Source organism: Neoarius graeffei, chromosome 6, assembly GCF_027579695.1.
Source record: "Neoarius graeffei isolate fNeoGra1 chromosome 6, fNeoGra1.pri, whole genome shotgun sequence".
NCBI lineage: Eukaryota > Metazoa > Chordata > Actinopteri > Siluriformes > Ariidae > Neoarius > Neoarius graeffei.
The window spans coordinates 65950320-65978260 of NC_083574.1; the positions used below are offsets into that span (position 1 = coordinate 65950320).

General features: G+C 42.4%; 1 protein-coding gene across 1 annotated transcript in view; it reads left to right on the forward strand.

Moving 5' to 3' along the window:
• Positions 1–21199: 21199 nt before the first annotated feature.
• The window catches only part of napab (N-ethylmaleimide-sensitive factor attachment protein, alpha b), an 87459-nt gene continuing 80717 nt past the window's right edge, over positions 21200–27941 (forward strand). The window contains exon 1 of the mRNA XM_060923996.1: positions 21200–21405. Coding sequence (XP_060779979.1) covers positions 21308–21405 — 98 coding nt within the window. The 5' untranslated portion in view covers positions 21200–21307. The remainder of the gene's footprint in view (positions 21406–27941) is intronic.

The following is a 27941-nucleotide window of genomic DNA, read 5'->3' on the forward strand; positions in this document are numbered from 1 at the left end:
TTCTATTATCAAAAATGTGTTCTTACACCTTGAGTCTCTTTTAAAACCCTTGCTACCTGTAATTCTTACATATACACATTTCTCTTTTACTCAGTAATCCACAATTCCACAACCTTACAGAGACAAAGAAAAAATTCATTACCACTGGGACAGAAGAGAGAGAGAGAGAGAGAGAGAGAGAGAGAGAGAGAGAGAGAAATTCAGAAGGTGGGAGGCCTCCACTCTCACTCACACACACACACATGCACTCCTGCTCAAGCTCATCTTGGCAACGCTTCTCACACACACATACACACACACACACAGCTGCAGCACATGCACGAGAACACACATACACACACACACACTGCCTTTTTTCCCTTTTCTTCCTCAGATACACACAAACAACACAATTCAGCACTTTACCTCTTTAGACAGACACTCCTGCCTGTTCAGACCTTGTAAGCACAAAATAGCATTTCACAGGTACAGTGATGCTTGAAAGTTTGTGAACCCTTTTGAATTTTCTATATTTCTGCATAAATATGACCTAAAACATCATCAGACTTTCACACAAGTTCTAAAAGTAGATAAAGAGAACCCAGTTAAACAAATGAGACAAAAATATTATACTTGGTCATTTATTGATGGAGGAAAATAATCCAATATTACATATCTGTGAGTGGCAAAAGTATGTGAACCTCTAAGATTAGCCGTTAATTTGAAGGTGAAATTAGAGTCAGGTGTTTTCAATGAATGGGATGACAATCAGGTGTGAGTGGGCACCCTGTTTTATTTAAAGAACAGGGATCTATCAAAGTATGATCTTCACAACACATGTTTGTGGAAGTGTATCATGGCACAAACAAAGGAGATTTCTGAGGACCTCAGAAAAAGCGTTGTTGATGCTCATCAGGCTGGAAAAGGTTACAAAACCATCTCTAAAGAGTTTGGACTCCACCAATCCACAGTCAGACAGATTGTGTACAAATGGAAGAAATTCAAGATCATTCTTGCCCTCCCCAGGAGTGGTCGACCAACCTAGATCACTCCAAGAGCAAGGCGTGTAATAGTCGGTGAGGTCACAAAGGACCCCAGGGTAACTTCTAAGCAACTGAAGGCCTCTCTTACATTGGCTAATGTTAATGTTCATGAGTCCACCATCAGGAGAACACTGAACAACAATGGTGTGCATGGCAGGGTTGCAAGGAGAAAGCCACTGCTCTCCAAAAAGAACGTTGCTGCTTGTCTGCAGTTTGCTAAAGACACGTGGACAAGCCAGAAGGCTATTGGAAAAATGTTTTGTGGATGGATGAGACCAAAATAGAACTTTTTGGTTTAAATAAGAAGCATTGTGTTTGGAGAAAGGAAAACACTGCATTCCAACATAAGAACCTTATCCCATCTGTGAAACATGGTGGTGGTAGTATCATGGCTTGGGCCTGTTTTACTGCATCTGGGCCAGGACGGCTTGCCATCATTGATGGAACAATGAATTCTGAATTATACCAGCAAATTCTAAAGGAAAATGTCAGGACATCTGTCCATAAACTGAATCTCAAGAGAAGGTGGGTCATGCAGCAAGAAAATAACCCTAAGCACACAAGTTGTTCTACCAAAGAATGGTTAAAGAAGAATAAAGTTAATGTTTTGGAATGGCCAAGTCAAAGTCCTGACCTTAATCCAATCGAAATGTTGTGGAAGGACCTGAAACGAGCAGTTCATATGAGGAAACCCACCAACATCCCAGAGTTGAAGCTGTTCTGTATGGAGGAATGGGCTAAAATTCCTCCAAGCCAGTGTGCAGGACTGATCAACAGTTACCGGAAATGTTTAGTTGCAGTTATTCCTGCACAAGGGATTCACACCAGATACTGAAAACAAAGGTTCACGGCACGGTGGTGTAGTGGTTAGCACTGTCGCCTCACAGCAAGAAGGTTCTGGGTTCGCGGCCGGCGGGGGCCTTTCTGTGTGGAGTTTGTGTGTTCTCCCCGTGTCTGCGTGGGTTTCCTCCGGGTGCTCCGGTTTCCCCCACAGTTCAAATACATGCAGTTAGGTTAACATGGGGCGGCCTTGGGCTGAAGTGCTCTTGAGCAAGGTACTTAACCCCTGACTGCTCCCCAGGCACTGTAGTGTGGCTGCCCACTGCTCTGGGTGTGTGTGCTCACTGCTTCAGATGGGTTAAATGCAGTGGATGAATCTCACTGTGCCTGGTGTGCATGTGACAAATAAAGGTTTCTTCTTTTTCTTCTTCTTTTGCCACTCACAGATATGTAATATTGGATCATTTTCCTCAATAAATAAATTACCAAGTATAATATTTTTGTCTCATTTGTTTAACTGGGTTCTCTTTATCTACTTTTAGGACTTGTGTGAAAATCTGATGAAGTTTTAGGTCATATTTATGCAAAAATATAGAAAATTCTAAAGGGTTCACAAACTTTCAAGCACCACTGTATCTCACGCTAACTCAAACCCAAAAGTGATATCTGCAGAGACTGACCCCTGCCCGTTCCGACCTTTTAGGCACAAAGTAGCATTTCCTCTGAGCTAAACTGGCATTAAAAGCTGTATCCACAGGAACAAAAAAAATAAAACCTACAGTAGGATTCTTCTCACAACACATTCTCTTCACATGACCCGCCCATTCAGCCCTTTATTCATCCCAAAATAAAGCGCTTTCTGCGGAATTTATGCATGACCCGTCTTCCTTACAGCCTTTTCCTCATAAACAACAACATTTCTGCAACTCCTTGTTAAGACCAGAGATTATCAGGGAAACTCAGCCAGTAAAACAAAACACATAACAATAACTACAGAAAACAACACCTGTGCCAATTTCCCTTTCAATCTCAAAATTACTATATTTAAAAAAATGTTTCCACTTCTCCTAAGTTGTTCAAATTTGGAGAATTTAGTTCTCTTACTGCCACACTTGGAGCAAAAACCACAACTGCACAAACTTTATGAATCAAATTAGTTGTAAAAAATTGCTCACCTTTTTTGCTGCGGCCGCTGTTTGTGCAGTACACTTCAGACATCCAAGTGCAGTCAGGTGAGAAGCTTCTTTCCAAATCATGTCAAGGTCACCAAATATGTCGTGGAAACTCTCAAACTCTCCAAGCAAAAAAATTATTCAAAGTCCAAGAGGTTGCAGAAAGGTTTAGACTTTTATTCAATCAAATAATAAAAGCTGTGTTCAGTCTGCAGAGTGAACCGACTCAAAACCACAAAGTTCTCATTTTACGCTGTCTCAAAAAATCCCCCACAGTGTATACAAATAATTTCATTGGTTAACATCTCACGTCATACCACTTCAACATTTTCTACTGAGCAGTACATTTCACGCTTCTCATATTTTGTATCAACTAACTGAGCCAAATTTTCCAGTATGAATGGCCAATTCAGAAAGAATCAAAACATATGATAAGCAGTATGTCATGAACAACACAACATTCAGAGCGTACAATACATTGATTCAAAATGACTGGGGTCAAATCAGGTTTAAGGCTAAATATAGGCCGCTGGTTCGAAGGAACAACACTCGTGGCCTTGACCAGTCTACCACAACGTAGGATTAAAAAAAGGAAAGGCACATTGCAGTTTGTAACAATACCCAATTCAGAATAACTTCATAAAATGTATTATGTCAGCATGCAAAACACCCCAGAATGAACAACTGCTTAATTCAACATGGTCTTGGCTAACTCATTACAACTTATGATAACATTGCAGGTGCTGGAGCTAGAATAATATACTTTTTGAAGAGGCCTGGGATCTAACAGAAAACCTTCAGTAAAAACAATGTCAATGTCTTTGCTGTATTTTACTGTCATTATGATCATTCATAAACCAATTTATTATTACTTTTAATAGAATTAACTTAATTTATCCTTTACTGAAAATCAACATACTCGGCTTTGAATTAATATATAAACAGCATAAAAAGAAATCAGTGTATGTGTGATTATACAAATCAAAATACATTTGTGATTACTTAAGGTGTATGTGTGTCTCTATATGTGGTTATATGAATCAGAATACATTTGTGATTACTTAAGGTGTAATGACTACATATGTGCATATAAAATCACCACAGAAGCAGGCACCTTAAGTGCACCCTTAAAGTGGACACCAGATGTTTTGGTAGCCTTTGAAACCTTGAAACAGGAATTGCAAACAGCCCCAGTGCTAGCAACACCTGACTATACCAAACCTTTTAATTTGTATGTAGCCAATAGGCATGACAAATATTCATCAGCAGTGTTAATGCAGGAGACATGCACTGGGAGGAAAAAAAACAGCCTATTCTTGGGTTTCATTCACATGACTTTTCTTAGTGATTTCGTTTCCAGTAAAACTGCTGGTGGTCAAGCAAACCAAAACTAGTGATAACTTATCAGAGTATGCTCATAATCTAGAAGCCACTGCTTGCTTTAGATATATTCAGAAGATTGCATGTGCAATGGAATAGACCCCTACAGTCTGGGAAAGAAGGATTTGTCATACAATCTCAAAAACTACCCTTCAGTCGAGTTCCCTGACATCTTGAACTATCTGGTGTTGCAAACATCCTTCTACACCGCAAAACAGATGAAAGTATGGAGGCTTACAACTTTTTTGTATGTGGCTGGGTAAAGGACCTAGGTATCAAGTCGCTGCCGAATGAATCCTTTATTGTATTTACCCATGTAAGTATGTTTTTTGTTTTTTTAAGCTTTTCATTCGCATCTTTACAATGAAGCGCTGCAAGCTTAAATGTAAACAAACAACAGTTTGCTTGATTCTCACTTGTGTTCACTCTTATCTCTCAGGTAAATCATTCACAAAGATCATCAGAAACCCCTTTAAAGACCTGGATCTTAGTTAAACAAGACGGAGAAGTGATCATGGTGCATTGTAACTGTATAGCTGGGTAAGAATTTTGTCATGACCTTCATGCATATAGACTTTATTATTTGTGGTTGTTTTGATTGCGTGCACTTGCTGAAAGACTCGTTGAAAAGACTGCTAGGACACCCTGTTAAAGAAAGTGAAACACGCATTGTTTTCAGGATGGCGGCCATCGAGTGAGGAGTAAACAAAAAACAGCTGGGGACTTTAGCGCTTTGTGAGTAAAAAAAAAGTACTGTAAAATAATGACACACAGCAAGAAAAGTACTTGGAAAACACTAAGGACATAGCTGAGAGAGATATACAAACCTTTCACGAAGTGATCACTGAAAACTCGAGCATGCTTTGCTCCTTCGATTTCAGTGAGAAGTTCAAAAGCCACCTTTCTCGACATCTTGTTGTGAAATCCTGTGTTCGTTCACCCTTTTTTATTAGTTCACGGGGAACCCTGAAGAAACTTTTATCAGTTTCATGGTTTGATCGATTCAAACAACCTAAAACAACACAAGCATAACGCATTTTTCATGTGAGCAATGCGCCTTCTCTGTACAAACGCTTTGTCAACTGAGCTTTGGTAGACCACCAGCTAAAGTTTTGAATAACTAATGAGGTGGATGTGACATCACATGAAACCCAAGAATTGCTTATTATAGCACTAAGGCTACATCCACACGACAACGGCAACGAGATTTTTTTTTTAAATATCGCATCCACATGGGCAATGGATCAGTAAAATATCAGGTACATATTGCAACGCAATTCTTGCTGAAAATGATGCAATACACATGCCACATCTCTACATGCGCTGTAAGAAGGTCCCTTCGGAGACACCAGAACAATAGAAGAAGTAGACGCATGCACATAAACCCCTTCTTCTGTAGCATTAGCCACATAAAGTTTTGATTATTAATAAGTAGCGTAAAACGAAAGACGTGGAAAGAGGAATGAATAGGGGTAGATGGAAGCTGGTATGCCAACATTCTGATATCCTCCAGAATTCTTTAATGGTCCGGAATAAATTGAATGCTACACGTTGATGGATTACTTTGTTCTTCTACGCCCTTTTTGAGGAATGTATTGTCGGACTTAAACCAACATCTGAAGAGGTGAGATCGCTCCTTTTTTTTCCCTATTTTTGCTGGCGGGATTGTTTTTGTTTTTGGAAAGCGCACGGGCGGTGCGCGGTTTGGTTATACTCAGTACTTCCGCAGTGTTTGGACTAAAGACTCTGCCCTAAGGGCTATTCTCTCTCTCACTCTCTCTCTCTCTCTCTCTCACTTTGCACCATTACACAATAAATATTCACAGTGAAAATATTTTGTAAGCGCGTTTCATGAACCAAGTTATAGGATTTGTTGACAACTCGCATCGAGTTCATTACACTTCTACCCGGCGTGAAGCACTGACAGTCATGTGGTTGTGACGTCATCGTAAACAAATCCGTTCTACTCATCCAGACGACTTCGCAACGGCAACGTTGCCAGATCTTTCCACTCTGGGACCCGTTCTCAAAAGATTTCGTTTTGGGGCACCCAAAACGCCGGTGCCGTGTGGACGCCAGGCCTAAATGATAAACAATTGTATCGGATTCACCTGAATCCATTGCCGTGTGGACAGGGCCTAAATTGACCGTAGGTGTGAATGTGAGTGTGAATGGTTGTCTGTGTCTATGTGTCAGCCCTGTGATGACCTGGCGACTTGTCCAGGGTGTACCCCGCCTTTCACACGTAGTCAGCTGGGATAGGCTCCAGCTTGCCTGCGACCCTGTAGAACAGGATAAAGCGGCTAGAGATAATGAGATGAGATGCTCATGTACTGGAGTGTTGGAAATGTATGGGAAAATGAAACATGAGTGAACGAACCTTAATAATGTCATGGTCCTACCTGTGGGCTTCTCTCTTCAGGTAACATCTCCACTCAGCATTACCGGCCATGCCCGCACTCACTTCCTCTTATTAACTCCCAGTGGCTGTCATTGGCTGTTACCTATCACCTGTTTCCCCCCTGTGTGTATTTAAGCTGCAGTCTTCCCAAGCTTCTGTGTCAGATTGTCTGCAACTCTCAGCCTGATAACCTGCTTTGTGTTCCTACTACTCTGACTCCTGAAATTGTTCTGTTTGACTCTGTCTGCTCTCCAGCCCCAGTACCCTGACCTGCCTTCTGTTCCGTTTGACTCTGTCTGCTCTCCAGCCCCGGTAACCTGATCTGCCTTCTGTCCCGTTGACTCTGTGTTCCAGTTTGCTCTCTAACTCCTGCCTGCTGAGGGACTGCTCGCTTGGAGACTGCCTGAAACCCAAGTTCTGTCTGCCTACAGCCACAGCTCTCTGACTATGCCAGATCCTGTCAGATCTCAGAAGCTAAGCAGGGTTGGGCCCAGTCAGTACTTGGATGGGAGACCTCAGATACCACCAGCCATCCCTGCCTCTCAGATCTCCTGCCTCTGGACTTCACCCACACACATTCTCCCAACTCCCTTTTCCCCTATTATTAATAAACTGTGGTTTGAGCACACTTGATCTCCTCTCCTGTCTGTTCCGTGACAGAACGATCTGACCACAACATGGAGTCAGCGCCCGAACCCTCTGCCCTAGACCGGCTGCAGCGCATCGAAGATGATGTCAGTCGGATGTCTGCCAACATTGCAGCCCTGATCCAGCTTGGTCACCTGCAACAACAACTGGACCAAGCACTCCAGCTGTTCACCGTCCAACCACCGCAGTCCCTCGTTGCATCAGCCCCTGTCATACCCGCCGCTGACGTGCCAGCTCCGGGAGGTGCTCCTGCTACACTCGATGCCCCGGAACCCAAGGTTGGCAGTCCGGAGCATTTTGACAGTGACCCCTCCCAAGTCCGTGCCTTCCTGACCAGTTGCCAGTTGCTGTTCGACCTGCAGCCCAGAACCTTTGCGTCGGAGGCAGCGAAGGTGGCCTTCGTCATCACTTGTCTGACTGGCCGCGCCCGCCTGTGGGGGACTGCTGAGTATGAACGCCGGACACCGGCGTGTGCCTCCTTCACCTTGTTTTCAGCGGAAATGACTAAGGTCTTCGACCTGGGCTCATCGTCAGTAGAGGCATCCGGAGCACTGATGAGTATTCGCCAAGGCAGACAAACAGTGGCTGACTACTCGATCGATTTCCGGACCTTGGCCCGGTGCAGCAAGTGGGGCACGCAGGCGCTGGTGGACGCCTTTCTGCACAGCCTGGCCGACTACATTAAGGACGAATTGGTCTCGCACGAACAACCATCGACACTCGATGAGGCCATTGCCCTGGCCGTCCGCATTGACCGCCGGGTCCAGACCCGTCGACGAGAGAGGGTCCGCCAGACTCAGTCAGTCACCAGCGCATGGAGTAACCCAGCCCCTTCTACATCTCCTGCTGCTTCTCCGCCGAGCCTTCTGGACCAGGCAGAGCCCATGGAGATCGGCTGTGCTTCCCTCAGCCCAGCAGAGCGCCAGCGTCGGATCACCTCCAATCTGTGCCTGTACTGTGGGGGTGACGGTCACCGTGCTGCCTCTTGCCCAGTAAAAGCGACGAGCTCACTGGACATGGGAGGAGTCCGGCTGGGCTCAATGATCATCCAGTCCTCCACCAGCCAGAAACCTATGCTCCAAGTTCGTCTTTGTCTGTTGGATTCCACCCACACCCTGGCCGCCCTGGTTGACTCTGGCGCCGAGGTGAACATCATGGATATCAAGCTTGCGCGCCAGCTGGGTTTGCAAAGCCTTCACTTATCCTCTCCTGTTCCAGCCAGGGCGCTGGATGGCCATCTTCTTGGCACTGTCACCCGCCTCACTGCCCCTGTCCCGATGACTCTGTCAGGCAACCACCACGAAACCATCCAGTTTCACCTGCTCCATTCCCCCGACCAACCTCTCATCCTGGGCTATCCATGGCTCCGCCAACACAGTCCTCACCTCGACTGGGCCACTGGCGCGATAAGAGAATGGGGCAAGGACTGCCACCGGACCTGCTTATGAGCCGCCACTCTAACCCCCCGTACTCCACCTGCCAGCTCTGCCCCCTCCAAGGACCTGCCCCTCCAGGTGGAGTCTCGTAAGCTAGCACCTCGGTTCGTCGGACCATTCCCTGTCCAGAGGATAATCAGCCAGTCTGCTGTCCGGCTCCGACTGCCCAAGTCCATGAGAGTGCAGCCCACCTTCCACATCTCTAAGATCAAGCCAGTACACGAGAGCCCACTGGTCCCAGCTGCACCTCTTCCTCCTCCTCATCTCATCGATGGTGGCCCAGTCTACTCCGTCCAGCGACTGCTGAAGTCACGATGCAGGGGCAGGGGCCTCCAATACCTGGTGGATTGGGAGGGCTATGGTCCTGAGGAGAGGATGTGGGTTCCAGCTGGAAGGATTCTGGATCCAGCCCTCATCGCCGACTTCCATCGGCTACACCCCGACCAGCCCTCCATCCGACGGGGCCGACGTAGGGGTTCTCACCGTGCGGATCCACTCCCGGACCCTGCCCCTGCTCCAACGCCTGAGCCTGACACCAAACCGAATCCTGGGCGGGGGTCCTGGGATGACGATTCTTCTGACAGTGAAGAGGGTGCGGAGGCTATGGACACTGACCGGTCTGAGGAGTTCTAACCCTCCACCGGTATTCCCCCTCCTTCCACCCGTCTTTGGTGATCTGTGGCTAGGGACTTCTGGGGCCGTCCCTTGAGGGGGGGTTCTGTCATGGTCCTACCTGTGGGCTTCTCTCTTCAGGTAACATCTCCACTCAGCATTACCGGCCACGCCCGCACTCACTTCCTCTTATTAACTCCCAGTGGCTTTCATTGGCTGTTACCGATCACCTGTTTCCCCCCGTGTGCATTTAAGCTGCAGTCCTCCCAAGCTTCTGTGTCAGATCGTCTGCAACTCTCAGCCTGATAACCTGCTTTGTGTTCCTACTACTCTGACTCCTGAAATTGTTCTGTTTGACTCTGTCTGCTCTCCAGCCCTGGTACCCTGACCTGCCTTCTGTTCCGTTTGACTCTGTGTTCCAGTTTGCTCTCTAACTCCTGCCTGCTGAGGGACTGCTCGCTTGGAGACTGCCTGAAACCCAAGTTCTGTTTGCCTACAGCCACAGCTCTCTGATTATGCCAGATCCCGTCAGCTCTCAGAAGCTAAGCAGGGTCGGGCCCAGTCAGTACTTGGATGGGAGACCTCAGATACCACCAGCCATCCCTGCCTCTCAGATCTCCTGCCTCTGTACTTCACACATTCTCCCAACTCCCTTTTCCCCTATTATTAATAAACTGTAGTTTGAGCGCACTTGATCTCCTCTCCTGTCTGTTCTGTGACAAATAAATATTAAGATGGATAATGAGAGGTGTACTGACCAATAAAAAATAATGGTGACTATCTGGCGAGGGTTGATGTGAAACACCTACCAATAAGATTATTGGCAATATCATAATGGGTGTGAACTCTAATGTTTAGAAATGTATAAAATAAGAAATTGTCATTATACAAGAGATCACTCTGCAGACTAACTCGGCTTTTGTTGTTTGATCCAATAAAAAGTCTAATTTCTGCAACTCCTCAACTTTTTGACTCTTCTTGAAGATGAACAAGTTTCTATGACATTGCCATAGCAACGCGATTCTTGTCATCTAAAAAGATCGCTTTTTCTTAATGAATAAAACAAACAAAAGCATGTCACATAAAATGATCAATCATCTGACTTATTTTTACACCCCAATGCTTGACACTCGAGCATTTTTAGGGTTGTTTATAACAATTTAGAAGCTATGTATCCAGGAGATTCACTAGCCTCAGTAAGTCATGTAGGGTATAGGTGATGTCACAATTTGTAACTCAAAGTGCGATATTTGATCCTTGGAGAGAGTCAGATGGAAGCACCCAGGGACATTGTTTTTCTTTTAAAATAAAATCTGTACACAGTATACAGGTACAAATATGAACATGTGAACACTCAAACATGTCATGTATGGATATTATCTGTCAATATGAAGGAGTTTCTTTTGGGCTTTGTTAATCTTAATGAACCTTTTTTAGACTCCTTTTAATTCAAAGCTTAATTGGTCCAGAAAGCTTCACTGCCCTGTCGGCAATTCCTCATATCCAAATATCTCATTCTTCTGGTCACATCTGATGGTGCACCCGTTGATGGCTGATGAGTCCGATTCTAGCTCTGAAAACTCAGGGGCATTGGTGGCACTGAAAGGTCGGTGGTGGTTAATTGCCCCATTACTACAATAAAATCTACTTTAACTGCATTTTCACAGTTACAGGCCTGAGTGGCTGTTGGTGCAACATTTTGGACATAAATTGCAGGACAGTGGACAATGAGGAGTAGCGTTAACAACAATCTAACTGGCACTGGTGATAACACTGATGATTACCTTTGCAAAGTATGGTCATATGGTTATAGCTTTAACCAAATACAGTATGTATAAAGCTAATACTGCTAACTCACTTAAGAGATGGGCAGAGTTACTCTATCCTTGACTTACAAGTGATGTCAAAGCAAAATAGACACCCAGATGTTGGCCATGTTGGTGGATATACAATTGCAGGGTCAAGCGACATTCCATACAAAACATAGTCATGCGTGCGCAACTCTCTTTGTTTTTCCACTGCTTTAAGCGTCCTTTTAGCTATGTCATATCTTTGTGCTGTATATGGTTGCGGTCACAACAGTACTCGTGACCGTGGCATGTTCCAATTTTTGAGAATTCCATCCATGATTCGGAAAGAGGGCAAGGAAACTCTGAGGCTTAGTATGGAGAGGAGACGAGCATGGCTGAACAATATCAGCAGGGCTGTTCAGACTGTTTCTGAAGAAGGCGGGAGATTCTCGCCGAAACTGTTAACAAGGTAACAAGCTTAAAAAAATATCCTTGTCTAAGAAACGAACTTAAAATATTTGTAATAGTTAGACATAATGAACATCCACTACGTATCAGCAGGGCTGATCTAACAGAGGCTAAAACCAAAATAGCTCATGTTTGCAGTAATCATTTTATCTCAGGTGAGATTCAAAAGCTTTTTCAATAATATCATGGAAGAATTTTATTTCGTGTTGCTAGGATTTTGCTATAAAACGAGCATTCTCTTGTTGTGGTTCACTTGGTCGTTGTTATAATTTTAACATGTGTATTACCATTTTGCTTGTAGGAGCACCAGCAAAATTATATGATAGAAACAATCCAGGCTGGGCACCCACTCAGAAAACGGGCTATGTTTCGTCCAAGGTCAGACTTGATTTTTCGGCAGCCAAACCAGATAGAACGCAATACCTGGGTACTCGATGGTCAGTAGAAGCATCTTGTCTTCAGAAAAGACTGACTTTTTTAAATAACATGGGTCAAAACCACACATATCTGTCTTCTCTTTGTATCAAATCTTCGTTCAACAGTTCACATCATGGTAATACTGAGAAAATTCAGCATTGTTTACAGACACGCTTTCAGCGGTTGCCATCCGAGTTGCTTTGTATATCCACCATCATGGCAGATGCTCATGACATGGCACATTTTGATCACGTGGTTGAAAGCCATCTATTTTACACTGTCAGAAATAGGAGGCAGAAATAAGACATCTGATTCAATCCCTCAAAAAGAGGTACACGTTGATTTAATGGAGAGTCTGTATAAGAATTCAATAAATTACAGTTATTGAATCCATCCATCCATTATCTGTAGCTGCTTATCCTGTACAGGGTCGCAGGCAAGCTGGAGCCTATCCCAGCTGACTATAGGCGAGAGGCGGGGTACACACCAGGTCATTGCAAGGCTGACACATAGAAACAAACAACCATTCACACTCACATTCACACCTACGGTCAATTTAGAATCACCAACTAGCTTAACCTGCATGCCTTTGGACTGTGGAGGAAACCGGAACACCCGGAGGAAACCCACACAGACACAGGGAGAACATGCAAACTCCACACAGAAAGGCCCTCGTTGGCCACTGGGGTTGAACCCAGGACCTTCTTGCTGTGAGGTGACAGTGTTAACCACTGTGCGGCCCAGTTATCAAATCCTATTTCATTATTTGAGAGTAATTAGGCTGTTTGAGTGGATATGAGGTTTATTTTAAAGGGGAACTGAAGGCAAATTTTTTGTTATCAAAATTCAGTTTATCTCGTTTTAGAAAATGTAGGAATGCATTTCTGACAGCTATTTTGTCACTGCTATAGCAAGTTATGAGTGTTTGAAATACTGTATGCTATGTAATATATCAGTACATACAGTGGTGCTTGAAAGTTTGTGAACCCTTTAGAATTTTCTATATTTCTGCATAAATATGATCAAAAACATCATCAGATTTTCACACAAGTCCTAAAAGTAGATAAAGAGAACCCAGTTAAACAAATGATACCAAAATATTATACTTGGTCATTTATTTATTGAGAAAAATGATCCAATATTACATATCTGTGAGTGGCAAAAGTATGTGAACCTTTGCTTTCAGTGTCTGGTGTGACCCTCTTGTGCAGCAATAACTGCAACTCAACGTTCCCGGTAACTGTCGATCAGTCCTGCACACCGGCTTGGAGGAATTTTAGCCTATTCCTCTGTACAGAACAGCTTCAACTCTGGGATGTTGGTGGGTTTCCTCACATGAACTGCTCGCTTCAGGTCCTTCCACAACATTTCGATTGGATTAAGGTCAGGACTTTGACTTGGCCATTCCAAAACATTACCTTTATTCTTCTTTAACCATTCTTTGGTAGAATGACTTGTGTGCTTTGGGTCATTGTCTTGCTGCATGACTCATCTTCTCTTGAGATTCAGTTCATGGACAGATGTCCTGACATTTTCCTTTAGAATTCGCTGGTATAATTCAGAATTTATTGTTCCATCAATGATGGCAAGCCGTCCTGGCCCAGATGCAGCAAAACAGGCCCAAACCATGATACTACCACCACCATGTTTCACAGATGGGATAAGGTTCTTATGCTGGAATGCAGTGTTTTCCTTTCTCCAAATATAATGCTTCTCATTTAAACCAAAATTTTTTATTTTGATCTCATCCATCCACAAAACATTTTTCTAATAGCCTTCTGGCTTGTCCACATGATCTTTAGCAAACCGCAGATGAGCAACAATGTTCTTTTGGAGAGCAGTGGCTTTCTCCTTGCAACCCTGCCATGCACACCATTGTTGTTCAGTGTTCTCCTGATGATGGACTCATGAACATTAACCTTAGCCAATGTGAGAGAGGCCTTCAGTTGCTTAGAAGTTACCCTAGGGTCCTTTGTGACCTCGCTGACTATTACACACCTTGCTCTTGGAGTGATCTTTGTTGGTTGACCACTCCTGGGGAGGGTAACAGTGGTCTTTAATCTCCTCCATTTGTACACAATCTGTCTGACTGTGGATTGGTGGAGTCCAAACTCTTTAGAGATGGTTTTGTAACCTTTTCCAGCCTGATGAGCATCAACAACGCTTTTTCTGAGGTCCTCAGAAATCTCCTTTGTTCATGTCATGATACACTTCCACAAACATGTGTTGTGAAGATCATACTTTGATAGATCCCTGTTCTTTAAATAAAACAGGGTGCCCACTCACACCTGATTGTCATCCCATTGATTGAAAACACCGGACTCTAATTTCACCTTCAAATTAACTGCTAATCCTAGAGGTTCACATACTTTTGCCACTCACAGATATGTAATATTGGATCCTTTTCCTCAATAAATAAATGACCAAGTATAATATTTTTGTCTCATTTGTTTAACTGGGTTCTCTTTATCTACTTTTAGGACTTGTGTGAAAATCTGATATTGTTTTGGGTCATATATATGTAGAAATATAAAAAATTCTAAAGGGTTCACAAACTTTCAAGCACCACTGTATGTCAAAGCATTGGCTGTAAACGAGATTCGCTGAGACTTGTGCAAGACTTCATAGGACGGAAGTAAAATGTAAAGCGGAAATCAAAGTGACCAACATCTGCCAACATTGTCAAAAGACATGCACGCCCTCTTTTGAATACTGACATAAACAAACCGGAAGTTTTCCCTGTGTCCAAAATCGCTCCCTACTCACTATATAGGGCACTATATAGTGGGGATGCGATTTTGTAGTGCTGTCCGAAACCTTAGTGAGAATTATTTATGCCCTATATAGTGCCCTCAGGGCGGCACGGTGGTGTAGTGGTTAGTGCTGTCGCCTCACAGCAAGAAGGTCCGGGTTCGAGCCCCGTGGCCGGCGAGGGCCTTTCTGTGCGGAGTTTGCATGTTCTCCCCGTGTCCGCGTGGGTTTCCTCCGGGTGCTACGGTTTCCCCCACAGTCCAAAGACATGCAGGTTAGGTTAACTGGTGACTCTAAATTGACCATAGGTGTGAGTGTGAATGGTTGTCTGTGTCTATGTGTCAGCCCTGTGATGACCTGGCGACTTGTCCAGGGTGTACCCCGCCTTTTGCCCATAGTCAGCTGGGATAGGCTCCAGCTTGCCTGCGACCCTGTAGAACAGGATAAAGCGGCTAGAGATAATGAGATGAGATGAGAGATAGTGCACTCAAAGTATCCCGCACCACAAAGAAGCCTGCATGTTTATCCGATCGCGGCTTTCTTTATCACTGACATCACTATCTGAAGATGATGCTTCGTCAGAACTAGAATTATCCTGGTCCTTATCCTGTCATCTTTCCAACTCTTCTCTACTCCATGTTGGTTCGAAGTTGTATGGAATAATCTCCATCACTGATGAACAGGGCTCGACATTAACTTTTAAACCCATGTGCCCCCTAATATTATCACTTTCCCCCTATTTTGCGAGTACTACTTTTTTTTAAAGGAAAACCATAGAACAGTTGTGAATTGCAACATAAAATGAAAATCACACATTGAGTTGAAGTTTGGTTATTGATTAAGTTTATTATTAAGTTTGGTTATTGGTTACTTTTTACTTTTACTTGTAACGGACAATAACAATTTTATCCAAAATAGTTTTTTCCTGCCTTAGTCAATTTATTTCCATTTCACATGTATGCAGCTGTTGTAAAGTTCAGTGTGTTTGTGTAAACTCTCTCAGACTGTAGGTTCATTACTCGATAATGTAGAAATCATAATATAGAAATCTATAAAGTTTGTATGAAGAAAACAATAGGGTGCCAAGACTTTTGAACAGTACTGTGTTTGAGAATATTTATATATCTTTTTTTTTTGTTACATCATCCACCTCTAGGTTTAAAAAAAAACAGTGCTGCGTCATGACAGACAGGATAATGTTTGAGTTTAAAATTATTGTTTAGTGTGTAGGTTTTGGGCGTTTTATACAGACCTGACAACCTGAATCAATGCAGCCGGTCTGTCATGATGCAGTGCGTTTTTTGTTGTTGTTGTTGTTGTTGTTTTGTTTTTTTTATAAACCTAGAGGTGGATGATATAACAACAAAAAAAAAGATATATAAATATTTTGCACAGGACTGTGTTCCTCTGATAACAGAAACAAAGCTCCAGCTCTTTCTGCTCTTAATCTGTTCTGTTCTTTCAGGATTTATCATGCATGTCACTCCTTGTTGAGTTTTTTATGCCCGAGTTGTTTGAAAACAATCTGGGTTTTCTGTGTCGAATAAGAAAGCGGCTTCACTTTTAAGAAAATCAAACACTTTCATGAAGGAGCTAACTCGAATGCGAGCAGAAAAAAAATAAAACAAGATTCTTAAGCAAACTCTTCCATACTCACTTCCGACTTTCTGTTTTTGTAAAATACATTTTAAATACAATAGTGAATTTCTCTGGAGTTTTCAGGCTGAGTTCCTCTCATCGTATTCTTTAACTGATCATTTCCTCGTTGTTCTTGAAGCAATTGCTTCTCTTTTTTCTTGATAGTGGGGAGATGGTAATGCCTTTTATCTATTTCTCTGTTTGAACAAGCAAAAACAGCGCAAAAATTAACCATATTGAAGACAGATTAAGCCTTGCTTGCATGAAAGACGGTGTCTGTCTGACCCCAGCTGTAATTATCACATGATATAAACAGTCTATAAACAGTATGTGTAATACCCTACAACAGCAGGGGTATATAAAATAACTTGCAAAGCAGTAAATGAAACTGAAACTAAGAAAACAGCCAAGACATAATGGTGGATACATAGTGAGGGATGCTTTTAGGAACTGAAATAAAAGATAAAAAAAAACAAATTTTTGTGGTGCTAGTTCGTAATATATGCTCATTCCAACTTGCCTGGTGGGGTATGTCAGGGACATATCCCACTTGCCCGAATGCATGTTTCACTTGCCCCAGGCGATCTGGCAGTCCTTAATGTCGAGGCCTGATGAAGCTGGCAAATCTCTAAATTAATCTAAATTGCAATGATATGGCGGGTGGCACGGTGGTGTAGTGGTTAGCACTGCCGCCTCACAGCAAGAAGGTTCTGGGTTCGAGCCCAGTGGCTGACTGGGGCCTTTCTATGTGGAGTTTGAATGTTCTCCCCGTGTCTGCGTGGGTTTCCTCCAGGTGCTCCGGTTTCCCCCACAGTCCAAAGACATGCAGGTTAGGCTAATTGGTGGCTCTAAATTGACTGTAGGTGTGAATGTGATTATGAATGGTTGTTTGTCTCTACGTGTCAGCCCTGTGATGACCTGGCGACTTGTCCAGGGTGTACCCTGCCTTTCGCCCATAGTCAGCTGGGATAGGCTCCAGCTTGCCTGCGACCCTGTAGAACAGGATAAAGCGGCTAGAGATAATGAGATGAGATGAGATGAGATGAGATGAGATGAGATGAGATGGAATGATATGGCAGGTGGCACGGTGGTGTAGTGGTTAGCACTGTCGCCTCACAGCAAGAAGGTTCTGGGTTAGAGCCCAGTGGCTGACGAGGGCCTTTCTGTGTGGAGTTTGCATGTTCTCCCCACGTCTGTGTGGGTTTCCTCCGGGTGCTCTGGTTTCCCCCCCACAGTCCAAAGACATGCAGGTTAGGCTAACTGGTGACTCTAAATTGACTGTAGGTGTGAATGTGATTATGAATGGTTGTTTGTCTCTATGTGTCAGCCCTGTGATGATCTGATGACTTGTACCTCGCCTCTCGCCCATAGTCAGCTGGGATGGGCTACAGATAATGGATGGATGGATGGATGGCGATCTGGCTGCTGTGTAAACAGTTTTCAAAATGGCAGCGCTGACACTTCACGTTTGAAGTCTTGCACAAGTCTCGTGAAGATCGCGTGGATAAGCGACACCTGCCATGGACCATATGAACTACATTCAACATGGCTAAAAACCGAAAAGGCTGATAAGTGTAATATAATATGCCAATACGAGTCATGATATAAGGTTAATAAAACTGAAAACGTAATTGAATAATACACATAGGTGTAGAATTATGGACGTGTCCCTACTAATATTTTTGACTGAAGAAAAGAAAAAAAAATCACGCTCTGTGCGCGGTACACAAATAGTTACTGTAGGTTTCCACTGGGTGAAACACCACGAAAAATTTGCTCATGAATATTCGCTCTGGGGGCATGGTCGCAAAAACAGCAAGCCAGTTTGGCTACCATGTCAATTAGCAAGTGCAGTTGCAGTGCAGTGACCGGCTGCTAGCTAGCAAACTGTCCTTGAGGAATGTAACATTAGATTAGCTTGTAAAATGAATCAGTTAACAACAGTTCGTATTCAGTGTGTACAAACGACAAAGAAAACATACGAATATGACTCTTTTCTAAGTTTGTGTGGCATGTAAACAACAATCCGACTTGATACTGACAACAACTGGTGTTCATTAAGGTCACAAAGACATTATTAATTCATATAAAATTGTGCTAATGTTGGCTAATATTGCACCTAGCTTTGCTTGTGAAGTGCCTGCAAACTTTAGCAGCCCGCTAACCCTTAATTTGAAGTGCTTCAGTTAAGACCTGCAGAGAGCCTTGACCAAGTACATGTAAACAACAGCCCGATGGTGATGTGGACATTGTTCGTGGCCCAGACACCTTTTAATCAAATAAAACATTTTCACGTCATAAGCATAATAGCCTCTGCCTTCTTGATCAGAAATTTTTGGTTACTCCCGCCTCTCTTTTGAAAACGTCACATACTGAGTACGTACATACGCACTTCAAATTTTAAAAGTCTGGACTTTGGAGAGATGATGGATACTCTTTTGGTGGAACACAACGGAGCAGAATATTGTGACCCTCTAATGTTGACCTGAAGTTGGCGTCACTGGGGGTTGGCATTGGGTTTATGTCCCCACCAATATTAATACCAAACCTACGCCCTTGATAACACGTTAATTATAAGTATAGGTAATCGTATGGTTCCTTGTAAAATTAAGAATCAATTTCACTCGTGATTTCAAAGTTTTGAAATTGCCCTCATCACAATTTTCAAAACTTTGAAATCACTGGTGAAATTAATCCTTAATTTTATAAGGAACCATACGATTATTTGTTTATAATATATAGGGCCAAATTCATACTTCGGAAGCCATTCAAGTTCACAACATTTGTCATTCACGTTTTCTGAACCAATCAGGGCGCAAGACTATCTTGCACGTTTCAATCAGTTTCTAAAGCATCTTTCATCATGACACGGCGACATGGCCTGAGGATTTACATCTTTCAGGATTGATCCCGGATATTTCTCTTGTCTCAGATGCCGATCCAATGCTGCCTGCATTACTTTAAGAGAGTCTGGTCCGTAGTTTTCCCCATTTTCTTTCCTCACTTCTGCATAAAACTGCGATAGCACCTTGTCTAACTCACAGCATTCATATGCCACTAGAGAGTCGTTTACAGGTAGTCATCAACTTACGACTGCGTTTGGTTATGACTGACCGGTCGTAAACCGATCTGGTCGTAAGTCGGCCTATGTTAAATGAACGTAAGTATATTGTGATGTGTAATGATATTGTAATCATCTTAAAGTCTCATTTTATCAACATTTTCTTATTTCATTACCTTGGCTCATTATTTGGTTTAAGTCAAACACTGCATACTACACTGCGTACAGTACAATTCGTTTAATATGTCCAAAACAAAAAATACGAAATACAGGTGTGAAAAATAGAAAACATTTTAGTTTGAAACATACCAAAATACAAATGTAAAACATAGCAAAATACAAAATTTAGTGACCGCTGGCATCACTGGTGCTTGGCTGTGGGTCGTCTATGTCATCATCAGCTGTTGCAGCGCTCGGGCTGGCGGGAGCATTTGCTCGTTTCATAAACCAGGAGCTGGGGCGGAAACTGTATGATGGAGTGCGCGAGGGAGCGCGAAAGAGACTGCGCATGTGCCTGGAGCTGGGGCGGAAACTGTATGACGGAGTGCGCAAGGGAGCGTGAGAGAGACTGCGCATGTGCCTGGAGCTGGGGCGGAAACTGTATGACGGAGTGCGCGAGGGAGCATGAGAGAGACTGCGCATGTGCCTGGAGCTGGGGCGGAAACTTTTGTACGTGGCGAGAGGCGCTGCCGGGAGCTGGGGCGGAAACTGTCGTACGCTCAGCTAGCTCAGCTGGGAAACACTTGCCAGTCATAACCAGACGGTCGTAAAGTTGATCGGTTGTAAGTCGCATAGGTCGTAAGTCAACGACTACTTGTATTTGTCTTTCTGCGGCCCATTTCTTAAACACGGAAAGCCAAAAATTTGTCCTTTTTTTGGTATTTTCATTTTCGCTTGCAGCTTTCAATTGGTTTATCATTTCTTCATCAAATATAGCGAAACGCGGCATTGCAGAGTCAGCCATTTTGTTGACAAAATTTGCTAATTTTTGTAACCGTAACCAAGCAACGATCTAGCCAATAGCATTTCAGAAATACGGCCCCGTGTTAAGGAAAAAAAAGCCATCCTTGATTGACCAATCAGAATTGAGTAATTTGTCCCTATTTCTTTATAATAAAGAAATAAAGCAAGTGGGGCGGCGCGGTGGTGTAGTGGTTAGCGCTGTCGCCTCACAGCAAGAAGGTCCGGGTTCGAGCCCCGTGGCCGGCGAGGGCCTTTCTGTGCAGAGTTTGCATGTTCTTCCCGTGTCCACGTGGGTTTCCTCCGGGTGCTACGGTTTCCCCCACAGTCCAAAGACATGCAGGTTAGGTTAACTGGTGACTCTAAATTGACCGTAGGTGTGAATGTGAGTGTGAATGGTTGTCTGTGTCTCTGTGTCAGCCCTGTGATGGCCTGGCGACTTGTCCAGGGTGTACCCCGCCTTTCGCCCGTAGTCAGCTAGGATAGGCTCCAGCTTGCCTGCGACCCTGTAGAAGGATAAAGCGGCTAGAGATAATGAGATAAGATGAGAATAAAGCAAGTTTAAAAATGACTTCACTTCCCCTTTAAGATTAGAAGTAATAGTCTGATCTACACTCCATACCAGTAGGTGGCAGTGATGCACCAATAACCCTGAAGCAGAAACCGAAGAAGGGAACGCCTCCTGGGTGACTGTCAGAAATTTTGGTGATTTGTGTTGATGTGGCCGAAGACTGGCGGTTCTTGAGCCAACGGGAACTGTTTACAGGAAATATGGACAACTCAGCCAAAGAAAAAGAGGCCATGGTTCTCATGGCAGAAGCCGAAAAGAAAGTCAAGTCCTCGCAGTCTTTCTTCGGCTCGTTGTTTGGGTGAGCAGTCAATGAAAAAAAAAACCTGTCTACTAGTAATCAGCTAATTGTGAGTTACCTATAGAGTTGTGAACTATATCTGTCATTTTAAACCCCGTCTCAAACACAAGGCCCGGAGCCTCGGTTCATTTGGCCCCCGTGGACTTGGATAAAGTAAGTTGAGGAGCGGTAGCCCTTTTTCGTTTTTTAAACTATCTGAACGGGAATTACCGTAAAACTGTGTACACTACCGTTCAAAAGTTTGGGGTCACTTTGAAATGTCCTTATTTTTGAAAGAAAAGCACTGTTCTTTTCAATGAAGATCACTTTAAACTAATCAGAAATCCACTCTATACATTGCTAATGTGGTAAATGACTATTCTAGCTGCAAATGTCTGATTTTTGGTGCAATATCTCCATAGGTGTATAGAGGCCCATTTCCAGCAACTCTCACTCCAGTGTTCTAATGGTACAGTGTGTTTGCTCATTGCCTCAGAAGGCTAATGGATGATTAGAAAACCCTTGTACAATCATGTTAGCACAGCTGAAAACAGTTGAGCTCTTTAGAGAAGCTATAAAACTGACCTTCCTTGGAGCACATTGAGTTTCTGGAGCATCACATTTGTGGGGTCGATTAAATGCTCAAAATGGCCAGAAAAATGTCTTGACTATATTTTCTATTCATTTTACAACTTATGGTGGGAAATAAAAGTGTGACTTTTCATGGAAAACACAAAATTGTCTGGGTGACCCCAAACTTTTGAACAGTAGTGTATACACCTGCAGTGCGGTCTGAATGCAGGTTAGCCTGTTCGAGCCTCGCTGTAGCAGTACGGTATCTAGGCCTAGATTTGATTTGGCAATAAAAGTACATGTAAATAAAACAGACATTACAGATGATGGCACAATAAAGCATAAACTTATTTCCATTGTGGTCCTCAAGCGCCTGTTTTTCACACTCGGCTTGGGCCCCATCAGCTGCGGCTCTCATGCTTGTGTTTATCCACAACGCCAGCACTACTGCTGCCACCACCCCTGACTTTTTAGAGTTTGCCTTTGATACTGGCCAATAATTTATAGAATGTTTGTTCAGTTTAAAAAAAAAAAAAGTGTACTCAATTGTAAATATGCCTATATACAGTGGTGCTTGAAAGTTTGTGAACCCTTTGGAGTTTTCTGTATTTCTGCATAAATATGACCCAACATCAGATTCACACAAGTAGATAAATGGAGCTTTTCCACTACCAACGTGGCTGAGTCGAGCTGAGTGGGGCTGTTGGCGTTGCATTTCGACTACAACTGCGCTGAACCGTGCTGGTTGGAAGTGGGTGGACACATTGGGTGGAGTTAGCGAAAGTGGGTGGACATCACGTGGTGTCGTTAGGCGGCGCAAACAATGACATCAGTGACCTTTTAAGCGGTAGTCTCATGACCCGGATAGTAAACAATAGACATGGAGGACATGGAGTAGTTAGTGTTGCTGGTCTTGGTGCTGTGGCTTGTTGTCACTGACAACGCCAACAGATACTGGCAAGAGCGTATAGATGAGGCGAGGCGCATAAGGCCAATTTATGCTGACAACCCAGTCCTCGCAGATGGCGTCACAGATGGCGTCTGCGAAGCCCCCCCCCCCTTTCGCAGATGCTCTGCGCGCACCTCCCAAAAATTGTGACCACTGCAGACAGCCTCGCAGACAAGAGGGCTCTGATTGGTCCACTCTACATCCGCTGTACACGCACTTCCGCTTCCCTACTTTCCCGGTTTGGTTTATTTTCACGACCACCATTTTTAAAAACACGAGCGAAGATGGAGCAGCACGAAGAGCGGTTGATCGAAGAAGTGAGGAAGTACGTACATCTATACGACTCCGGTTCTAGTCATTATAAGTAACCGGAGGATAAATACTCCACTGAATATGCACTACACGATAATTATTAGCAATGGGAAACTGCATTGCGAGCCCGCGATGTGCAAATGTGAATTCCGCTAGTTGTTGAACATCCCGTAATGATAACATGGACGCGGTCTTTCCGAGTCAAACAATAGCAAATCGTGATGGAATTTCATCATAATATGAATGAATAAACATCGTTTTTCACGTAAGTTGACATATTTGGGTAGTTGCCCAATCGGGCAAGCATTCGTGAGAGTCTGGTTGTCCGAATCTGTTGAATGGTTGCCCTGGGCAATCGGGCTACTGTTAATGTCGAGCCCTGATACTTGAATTATTTACACTTTATCTTGATGAATATTGATTTAAGTAAGACTCCTCATGATTATAATAATTTAGTTATTCTCTCAAATTTACCAACTTGGTATAATTAGACTGCTGTCATTGGGCCTAGTCAGAATTTACCAGACCAATATGATATGGGATTTACGTTCATACTTGATCCACAGATAAATTATTTTCACTTTATCTTAATGAATGAATGACCCGTGTTTTAGTTCCAGTTTATGCACCAAGTAGGCTGATCAGGACCAGCCAGCAGCCAGGAATGATGAACTTTATCTTCATGAATATTGATTTAAGTATATATGAAAGAACAAAGTCAGAATGTAAAGTGTTTTGAACAACTTTATTAACTTTATTTACACATACTAATAAAATTCAATCCAAACCACTTGTCTACTGATAATCACATCTCACAATTGTAGTCACAATTCGCATTCTATTAGTCCACAAATGTGTTGAAATGCTCGGTACAAAATCGCAGCAAGAAATGTTAAATTTAGACTTCCTGGAAGTTGACCGGGGGAAAAAAAATCGGTCTGCGCATGGTAAATTTATACCAGCGCACGATCAGACTGTGACACCGGCTTGGAAGAATTGTAGCTCATTCCTCCGTACAGAACAGCTTCAACTCTGGGATGTTGGTGGGTTTCTTCACATACTGCTTGCTTCAGGTCCTTTCACAACATTTTGACTGGATTAAGGTCAGGACTTTGACTTGGCCATTCCAAAACATTATTCTTCTTTAATCATTCTTTGGTAGAACGACTTGTGTGCTTAGGGTCGTTGTCTTGCTGCATGACCCACCTTCTTCTGAGATTCAGTTCATGGACAGATGTCCTGACATTTTTCTTTAGAATTCGCTGGTATAATTTAGAGTTCATTGTTCCATCAATGATGGCAAGCCATGATGGCAAGCCATCCTGGCCCAGATGCAGCAAAACAGGCCCAAACCATGATACTACCACCACCATGTTTCAAAGATGGGATAAGGTTCTTATGCTGGAATGCAGTGTTTTCCTTTCTCCAAACATAACACTTCTCATTTAAACCAAAAAGTTCTATTTTGGTCTCTTCCATCCACAAAACATTTTTCCAATAGCCTTCTGGCTTGTCCACGTGTCTTTAGCAAACTGCAGACGAGCAGCAATGTTTTTTTTTTTGTTTTTTTTTGGAGAGCAGTGGCTTTCTCCTTGCAACCCTGCCATGCACACCATTGTTGTTCAGTGTTCTGATGGTAGACTCATGAACATTTAATATTAGCCAATGTGAGAGAGGCCTTCAGTTGCTTAGAAATTACCCTGGGGTCCTTTGTGACCTCGCCGACTATTACGCTCCTTGCTCTTCGAGTGATCTTTGTTGGTCGACCACTCCTGGGGAGGATAACAATGGTCTTGAATTTCCTCCAGTTGTACACAATCTGTCTGACTGTGGATTGGTGGAGTCCAAACTCTTTAGAGATGGTTTTGTAACCTTTTCCAGCCTGATGAGCATCAACAACGCTTTTTCTGAGGTCCTCAGAAATCTCCTTTGTTTGTGCCATGATACACTTCCACAAACATGTGTTGTGAAGATCAGACTTTGATAGATCCCTGTTCTTTAAATAAAACAGGGTGCCCACTCGCACCTGATTTCAGTCAGTGGGATGACAAACACCTGACTCTCTAATTTCACCTTCAAATTAACTGCTAATCTTAGAGGTTCACATACTTTTGCCACTCACAGATATGCAATATTGGATCATTTTCCTCAATAAATAAATGACCAAGTATAATATTTTTGTCTCATTTAACTGGGTTCTCTTTATCTACTTTTAGGAGTTGTGTGAAAATCTGTTTCCGGTCATATTTATGCAGAAATATAGAGAATTCTAAAGGGTTCACAAACTTTCAAGCACCACTGAACACAGGGGGTCTTACGGACACTACGGAGATCTTTGTCATTTTGACATACCATTTTGACTCATTCCTCAGTAGTATTAGGAAGTTATACTGTATTATGAACATGTTTGGGGTTTTTTTTTCCCCATCTGGATACTTTGTAAATGAGAGATTCATTATAAACTAGATATTTAAATGCCAATTTGACATCATGAGCTTGATAAATTTGACAGAAAATCTCAGTAGTAAATGTCACACTGCAGACATTTCATGCGTGGTCCAACGAGATGTATATTTTGCAAGAAAATGGTGTACTTCAGACTGAAAGATGAAGTGTGATACACTAGCACAGTGCGTTCAAGAAGTTGAAATCATTTTATATTACAATACAGAAGATGTAAAACTTTCCTCATTGACAAAATGAGACAAAAGAAATCCATGAAATTGTCGCGATTTTGACCCACGTTCATTGCTGTCAAATTTTTATTATTGCAGATATCAATGTGCGGTTTTCGATATCCGACAGTCCTTGCGGTGCTTTATCTGAAAACACTCAAATACTACAGTTATTCTGTTTTTCTCTTTCGAATGCTGACGTAATCAAGCCGGAAGTTTTGTTTGTTTTGATAACAATCAGGAAAGTTTGAAAAAAGTAGGTAGTAATCATCATTTAAACTCGGTTTTGTGTAATATTTCGTTTGGAAAACAGTTTTCAAAATGGCAGCACTGACATCTAGCTGATATTTCACGTTTCTAAGTCTCACAAGTCTTGTGAAGATCGCGCGGATAAGTGATGCCTGCTGTGGACCAAACGAACTAAATTCAATATGGCTAAAAACCGAATAGGCTGATAAGTATACAGTAATATTATTTAATTGCAATCTTTTGGCTGCTGCAAAAATAGAAAAGACTTTCAATACACAAGTTGTGCATGAATAATTACTCAAACTTCCACTGGAAAACAATGAGTTGATTCCTGATTACTTAATGTATCGGATCACATGACACCGTTCCACAATTATCGACATCCAGATGAATGATTTATTAAATTTAAATCGGTATGTGGTATTAAGTTAACATGGCTTTTATTTCAAATTTGTTTTACTTAGACTTTAGTACAAAATATCTTTTATATATCCATGTCGGTGCGTACATAAATGAGGAAGTAATTTTAATGTTTGTAAAGAAATGAAATGATGTTTAATCTGTGTCGGAAAATCTTTTTGTTCCACTTTCTAAGTTTTTTGTCGATCATATTTTGTTAATCATTCGTTTTTTTGTATTAATTTCTAGTTTTGTAGTTTACCAATAAATGTCATCAGGCAATTGATATTGTAATTGTATGAAAATCCAGGTCAAAGGTCACGTCATTCCTCGAGCCAAAATATAAAATGTCTACTGATATTGTAATATGTAGTAAATATTTACAATAAACTGCAAAAAATATTTTCTGAATGCAATAGAAAAAGCTGAATATTTCAAGCATGTAATTTTTTTTATATGCTAGGAATTTTAATTCTGGTCTAATTCTATTTATTGCAATAGGATTCCAGATACTCTATAAACATTCCATTCTGTTATGAATCAGAAAACAAAGATTATAAATCACAGCAGGGTTTTTTTTTTTTTTTAAAGAACTTCATCGACTTCAACAATGTTACACAAAGATCGATACGTAACCGCTGTAAATGTCACTTCATTCCACAGGGTGTTTGATAATGGTGGACACTGGTGAAAGTGATCACTGTTATCGACACCTCACGTGACTTCTCAAACACCTGTTTAGATACAAAATGGCGACTGTGAAATGAAAGAGTAAGAAACAAAGTAGGTTTTGACAAGGATCTCATGAATTATCGGTGACTTTAACAAGTAAAAACATGTCCATGATTTTTCCACCATGCTTACCTGTGATGATAACATCCGGCTTTTCCTCAAATTGCTGATCGTGCTAAAGTCCATTTCCGGTAACGAGCTGTGTCATCAGACGACAAGCTCAAAGGGCGAGGGGGGGGTCTTTCAGTTGATTAACCAACCAGTGATAACTGTAGTAACTGAAACTCACTTTTGTAAAATTATTATTTTTTTATTGGTAAATCTGAAAAGGTGTCGGTAATTGTAGCCGCCGCTCTAGTCGTAATACTTTTTTTTCCATTTTTAAAATAAACACTTTGGTCATATCTGATCTAGGTACATCTCAAAGTTCATAAAAACAAAACAGTGCACAGTATTAGCAGTAACATTTTCCCTTTCGAAATAAATATTTTGGTCATGTATGTCCCAGGCACATCACAAAGTGCATTTAAAGGGATCTTGCAGTGATTTACTCTTAAACTCATGTTAAGTAAAAGTATTAGTAGATTTCAACAGTCCAACATTCATTTTTGGAGACCAAATAGTGTTCTAGAAAAATGTTTTTTTTATTAAGATACCAGACAGGCTTC